Raw genomic sequence first — 7,814 nt, forward strand, 5'->3', positions numbered from 1 at the left:
AAAAACCCTTTCTCTTTCAAAATCCTAAACTTAACCACAGAGTACTAATACTTTATAAAACTATCAGAATCTTCTTCGCTTCTGGGACTAGCCAGGAGTCTGCCTAGGTCGTTCATTCCTCCATAATCCTTACACCACCTCATCAATATCCTCATCCCTACACAAACTCACTCAGATAACCCCCCCCTCCTTTTTTTCCTCCCCCCTCTTTCTTCTCTCCTTTCTTTCTTTTTTCTTTCTTTTTTTCTCTCTCATCCATTCTCCTACTCCTCTCTCTCGTTGTGACTTTGCTAATATTAAAAAACTTATAACCATTCTAGAACTTTGTCAACATTAAAATACACGGCACCAGGATGTCTGAATATAACACTTCAGCGGACCAAGAGTTCAGAGCTCTCATTAGACATATGTATAACTACCTTAGGGCCTGTTATCATTTGTCCTTTACTGATGCGACTCTGGACAAAAAACCACGCTCTCTCATTCGAACTACTTCAATTTTGGAAAACCAGGTTAAACCAGCCCTACCATGTAAGCCTACCAATGACCTTATTAAAGGTAACGCGCAAAACTGGCTGGGCATTAGCCTTCAAATCCTACAGAATCATTATCTGGATATCCAAGAAAATAGTCAAATTTACATCCTAACGGCTTCCCTTGACCGTTGGGAGGAAGCATGGTCTATCGCCACAAAGTGGATTAAGAAACGCTATAAAACAATTGAACAATTGACCATATCAGAAGCGGGTTCCCACATCACTGAGATAATCACCCATCACCTTAACACGAGTCTGGGGACCCCCAGTACACGTGACGTTCTGACCACATCTTCACATTCAAAGACAGGAGCACCTGTCCCCTCATCAAAGGATATGGCCTACACGGACCCACAAGAAGGCACTAGCCACTTGTTTAACACAACTAACACACACAGACCCACAGTACCTCCCCTCCTTAACAGGGATCAGGTCTCTCCCACTACCTCTATTACAACCACACCACCTCCTGACAAAAAGGCGTCATTACAGCCCTTGGAGTCTCTTTCGACGCTCCCCTTTGCGATTGAAAAACCACCATTACCTCCCCGTACACCTAAACTAAAGATTACTCTCGCTTCTCCTATATCAAAACACACCACAATCTTCCAACTGCCGGACACACCCACACCACCTACTACAGTGATCCCTGAGACACAAACCCCACCCGAGGACAAGTCTGACCCCTCCCAAACTGATTCTCCCCCTTTAACCCTGGGAAGTGATTTCACTCCCTTGACACCACTAGCCAAAACATCTACGCCTTTAACAGGGGGCACTGAGCAAACTTCACCCCTAGACCTCTCCAAAGATTCTCCTATCCTCACCACAGCAGCGGGTACACCCTTTAATACCCCTAGGAAGGCCACACGGAAATCAAAACATTGCCATTCCTCCCCCCCTCTCATTGAATCTTCTCTTCCAAATCCCCGCAAAAAACGCTTATGCTATGAGAATTTATTTGGAGACTCATCACACAACAGCACCCAAGTGACACTTCCGCCCATTACCCCACACGCGGGCTTTACACACAGCCCCTCTCCCCAGCAATCAGCTGAGATAGGCCTCCAGACAGAAGCAGAGAGGGACTCGCGTATCCCACACACTAAAAAACATCACCCCGTATGTAGCACATATGGCGGCAGGACGCGGAATCACTCTCCTCAGCAATCAGCTGAGTCAGACTTCCAGACAGAAGCAGAGAGTGACTCACACGCCCTGTACACTAGACATGACCCCAGAGGTGATAAATATGCCAACTGGTCTCTCTCACCCTCTAGACCGATTCAAATTATGGGCGATTCAAATATCAGCAGGCTACCACCATTCAATGACACGCGTATCCAAGTGGACGCATATCATGGAGCCAAATTGGCCCACGCCACTCATATCCTCTCCAACCACACTCCGGTATCCCCGCAAGTGTCACAAGTCATTTTAGCATTTGGCCTTAACAACAGAGAGGATAACAACCATTCCAGACTTCAAGCTCAGGTGTCAGCACTTGTTCGGAAGGCCCGCCGCACATTCCCTAATGCTAGACTCCACATCCCATTGGTCAACTACAGCAGATCACTACCTGCCACTCAAATCCAGAACATTAAACATTTAAATGGTTCTATTTTTGCAACAGGTTTGAGTATTCCTATGCTGTCGCTATTCAAATTCCACACTCAACCAGATCTAATCCACTGGACTCCTGCCACAGGACTAGAAATGTCTCTGCACTGGAAGTATGCTTTAAACTAAAGTCTTTCGAGGACGATGAGTCTCCACAAAACTCAGTTCTTAATTTATCTAAAACAACCCAACTTTCCTCTGCTGAATTATCACTACTAGACAAAGGCATGTCCTTTATACCCTATCACAAAGTTAAGAAGTGGGATAATAAACTGGGCATCCATGATTTAACACGTTATCATAGAAGATTAAAATTAGCTTTCTTTTTTGAGGATGATGATAATGACGATAGTTTTGATGGGGATATACCACGGTTCACACCACCTTCACAGTGGGAACCCCGTGATTCCAAGATTCCAACTAACCTCAAAAAACTTATTACCAGGGATCTGGAAACTTTAACATCATTGGTCCCTCACGACCTGGACCAGAGACACAATAATCTGACCGAATCGGAACAAAAAGCTATGCACAATTTAACAAAAAAGGATAACTTAGTCCTCAAAGTCTCGGATAAATCAAATACAGTGGTTGTTATGGATAGAGAAGAATATGTCACAGAAGCTTTAAGACAATTGAATGACAGCAACTTTTATGTTAAACTGGAAAAGCCCATCTTCCAGGATACGGCCTTGGAATATCTAGATTTACTTATTCAATTGAGGGACCAAGAATTTATCTCGGACAAACAACTACAATACCTCAGAGGGTCCCCAAACCCAAGAGCTAGGACTTTTTACCTGTTACCCAAAATTCATAAGGAGAAAACAAAATGGCCTTCACCTCATATGCCCCCTGGTCGACCTATAATTTCAGACTGCTCCAGTGAGAGTTATCAGATAGCTGAATTTTTAGAATATCACCTACACCCCCTGTCGGACAAACACCCGAGTTATCTTAAAGACACTTATGATTTTATTGAAAAAGTTAAACATATCTCTCTAAACCAACATGACTGGCTTTTTACTATTGATATCGACAGCCTATACACAAACATTGAAACTGAGAGGGGTCTCCTGGCTGTTAAAAAAGCCATGCAGATGTCTCCCAACCCGAACCGGCCGGACCAAATACTGCTTAGACTTCTAGAATTAAGTCTTACTAGAAACGACTTTGAATTTAATGGGGATTTTTACCTACAAACCCGCGGCACAGCCATGGGTAAGCGCTTTGCTCCCTCCTATGCAAACATTTATATGGCCGACTGGGAAGCATCAGTACTGTCTAAATGCCCCTTAAAACCAAAATTTTATTTCCGTTTTTTGGATGATATTTATGGGGTCTGGCCTCATGGAAATAACACTTTCCCTGACTTCATCACAATTCTGAATAACCACCACCCTTATATTAAAGTGAAATTTGAACTCAACTACTGGAAAGTTAATTTTCTAGACACCACTACTTTTAGACAGACACTTAACCCGACCTCATCTCAACCCAGTGGTTTACATATAAAAGTTTATTTTAAACCCACTGACACACATGCTTTGTTACATAAACAAAGCTATCATCCAAAACACACGTTCCCTGCCATCATTAAAGCTCAGTTAACCAGATTCTGGAGAATCTGTTCTCAAGAAAAAGACTTTCATTCAGCAGTCAACATTTTATTTCGAGCCTTAAAATCTAGAGGCTATTCCTCACAATTTCTTAATAGAACACGCAGACAATGGCTTTCTAAAAAGTCTCTGTCCAATATATCAACACAAAATGTTTCTGCTTCAGGAAGGAAAATCCCCTTAATTCTACCCTATTCGGCCACCAGCCAAGATTTAGCACAGAAACTAAGAGGTAACCTTAAACAGGTGTTTATCAATGACAATCTCACGTTAAGGGTCATCACAGCCTACCGCAGACAGAGAAACCTAAAGGATTTTCTCATAAAAAGCAGACTGAAAGCACTAACACGTCGGACGAATGAAAAAATCCACCACAAAACCAAGAACGGTCGTTTTGTAGTTAACAGAACCACACACAAGGCCTACGCGTGCCCATATATATCCCTCAATACTACCAATTGCATCTATTTAATAACTTGTCATAAATGCAAAATCCAATATGTGGGACAGACTAAAAACTCCATCCGTTCTAGGTTACATCACCACACACACAACATCAGAACCCAGAAAAAATCTGAGACACACTTAGTAAACCATTTCCTGAAACACGGGGTTTCACAACTCAGAATTCAAGGCCTGTCACATCAAGCGGAATGGACACTAGCCCAAAGACTCAAAAAGGAAAAATATTGGATTAAAAAACTATCCACGTTTTTCCCCACAGGACTGAACCAACGTCAGGAAGTTTAGTTTTTCTTAAAATATATCACTCATAAACTCTATATTTTAACTGAGATTCCTAAACCACTTCTACCTCACTTAATCAACACTATATTATTTTGGTGTTCCTCTCTCTCTCTTTCTCTCTCTCTCTCTCTCTCTCTTCCCCCTTTCCCCCCCCCCCCCCCCCCCCCCCCCCGCATACACACACACACACACACACACACACACACACACACACACACACACACACATCCACACCTCTCTCCCCCTACACCGTACACCGTGCGCTCGACCATCGACCGATGCGCATAGAGTTTTTTTACGATACAGGGTGAGGCCTGGTGTTTTGACCTAAGTTAAGGTCATCTGAGGTTTGACGCTTAGACGAGCGCTCTCCTCTCCATCATTTCGGGTTCTTCACATTCCTCCCCCAGGTTTTCTGACTTCTCATAAGAACAAATAATGTCACCAACACACTTTTCTATCCCTTTGTAGAGAATGAGATTCCTATTACGTTATATTATGTAACACACACACACACACACACACACACACATCCACATCCACACCTCTCTCCCCCACACCGTACAACCGTGCGCCCGACCCTTGACCGAGGCGCACAGAGTTTGTTTACGATGCAGGGTGAGGTCTGGTGTTTGACCTAAGTTAAGGTCATCTGAGGTTTGACGCTTAGACGAGCGCTCTCCTCATCATCATTTTTTCAAGTTCTTCACATTCCCCCCACAGGTTTTCTGTTTTTTCATAAGAACAAATAATGTTACCAACACATTTTTCTATCCCTTTGTAGAGAATGGGAATCCTATTACGTTATATTATGTAATATCTTATCCACTCCTCCTATGGACCCATAATACTCAAATGGTCGTAACAGTCTGGATGACACAACAGGCGCACGGCTGATGATAGATTCTGTAGTATGACACGTTTCTTAGAAATTACTGTTAATGGACCCCAAATTATTAAAACTTTTAATTTTTTCCTACAATTTTCCTCCTCACAACACATGTACTAAACCCCTGGGGTTCCTGAGGTCTCTGGTTTTGAGTTTAAAACTTTAATGAATCTATCCCGAAGCTCAAAGATTACCAATCTGTGGCAATGCTTCCTCCTCGTAATGCTATACTCCTGTTTAAGCCGTTTATTCACTTATCAGGGGGCATTGCGTTGTAAATTCCTATAACACCTAACCTTGCTAGTCCCGGTTACCTTTTTTCGAAGGGATATACAGTTTACAAGGGACCTCACACCTCAGCAAAACACAAAGTAAAATCATAAATCAGATTTCAATTCTTTCTAGTTCTCCAATCTCAAAAAACATCTTTTTCACCAGTATTATTTCCATCCCACTCTTTACAATTTAACCCTATCTAGGTTCATCGTATAACATGTTGTTTACTTTTTTTAACCCAGGTAAGTTGTATGTTTATTAGCCACATCATTTCCGATGTACTTTACTATTATCTCCTAACCATTCACTTTACATTCAAAACATCTGGCAACATCTAACCATTCACTTTACATTCAAAACATCTGGCAACACCTAAACCTTCTAAATATCCTTGTCACTGCATCCTCAAATATTATCCCAAAATAATAATATAATTCTTTTCACAGGATGTTTGGTCTTTTTCTTGCGCAAGGTTGACCTAGCCTGACATATCCTGTGACCTTATCTTTTTTCTCCCACACCTTGGCCCAATTTTTACAACTTGTATATATGATATTTTAGTCTGACACCACTGGGGCCCTCTAAACTCCGCCCCTTTAACTTAAAAGCTAGGACCCACTGGGTGACAGCTCACAACTCTGCCGACAATTGATCGCCTCAGTCCTCCAAGACTTTGACTTCAAGATTGTTCAGCACATTCTCGCTCTCTGCTCTCCGGAGCCTCTCCACCCTTTTATAAACTCTGCTAATGCAATTGATTTCTACTTATATCTTTTAATAGTTTATAAAAATATTTTCACTAAAGGGAGTATCCTCTTAAAGGATTGTTCTTGTGTTAAGCAGATTCTGGGCCCAAGTTGCACCAATTCGGGGCACGGCACAACTGCTAAATCCTAGCTGTGTGCATCACAGGCCTTCAGAACTGCCATCACATAACAAAATACACCCTTCGCAGCTGAAAAGTCCTTCTTTTGTTTTCAAAGTATACAATTTATATAAATATGTTCTTTGTGATGTGATCACATTTAATAACCTTTATATACAATTTTTCACCAAGGATAAATCCTTCACTTGGCTTGCCTTGTTAAGACCAACCTGACTGGAAAGTCGCCGGTCGGCGCTGCTAGCACACCATTGACTTTTCCACCACAGGTGTCTTTTCCTACAATCTATTTCTACTATATGATTCTCCTAAAACATATTTACAATTTATTATCAAAATATTTATCAACAATATTGGCCCTTTAAGAAAACAGTTTACCAAACATTTTTTGATTCCCTGATTAGCATGCTAATGTCGCCGGAAGTACCGGACATAATAGCAACCCATCTCTCCTCCTGAAACCTCAACCCAAGTGTTGGTCATTGTCTCCCCAGTACAACAGTGAATATTTTCCCCTTAATATTTTAAACAATTGTGAAACTTTTTAAGATTATTTTATTTTTACCCCTCGGGGATAGGCTCCTGTCAATACAGGTCAACGTAGCCATTTTCCAGAGTTGGCTAACTCTTTCTCCATTCGGTTTTCATAAATCTCCATTTCCACTCTTACTCACCATAAGGTATATGTTTCAAAACAATTTTTTTCACAGTTTATTCTGTTCTCAAATTGCTAATCCAAACGTTTTTAGCAATTTTTAAATATATTAATAATTGAACAAAGACACCAGCCTGGGATTGATCAACCCAGGACGGACCGCTACTGTCGAGAATTGTACAGTGCTTAATAGGTCGAAACAATTTGATGACACAGTAGGCGCACTGCTGAAGATTGGTGTCTTCTATTTCACGGTTTTCTAAAAAACTACCGTGACTAGACTATTTTTAATTTTTATTTCACATTTACACACAATCAGAATCCACCACTCTCATCTCCAACGTTTTTGAAAACATTTTTAGAATCTAATACAACCTTTCTCTTTCAAAATCCTAAACTTAACCACAGAGTACTAATACTTTATAAAACTATCAGAATCTTCTTCGCTTCTGGGCCTAGCCAGGAGTCTGCCTAGGTCGTTCATTCCTCCATAATCCTTACACCACCTCATCAATATCCTCATCCCTACACACACTCACTCAGATAACCCCCCCCCCCCTTTTTTTCCTCCCCCCTCTTTCTTCTCTCC

General features: G+C 41.5%; 1 protein-coding gene across 1 annotated transcript; it reads left to right on the plus strand.

Annotated features, from left to right (window-relative positions):
- The first annotated feature begins 220 nt into the window (after positions 1 to 220).
- On the plus strand, positions 221 to 2,285 carry LOC134445106 (mucin-2-like). The gene is made up of 2 exons (XM_063194193.1): positions 221 to 1,374; positions 2,170 to 2,285. Exons 1-2 carry the CDS (start codon positions 354 to 356, stop codon positions 2,283 to 2,285), a joined length of 1,137 nt encoding a protein of 378 aa, XP_063050263.1. The 5' UTR covers positions 221 to 353.
- Positions 2,286 to 7,814: the final 5,529 nt, after the last annotated feature.

This window comes from Engraulis encrasicolus, unplaced genomic scaffold, assembly GCF_034702125.1.
Source record: "Engraulis encrasicolus isolate BLACKSEA-1 unplaced genomic scaffold, IST_EnEncr_1.0 scaffold_99_np1212, whole genome shotgun sequence".
NCBI classification, from domain to species: domain Eukaryota; kingdom Metazoa; phylum Chordata; class Actinopteri; order Clupeiformes; family Engraulidae; genus Engraulis; species Engraulis encrasicolus.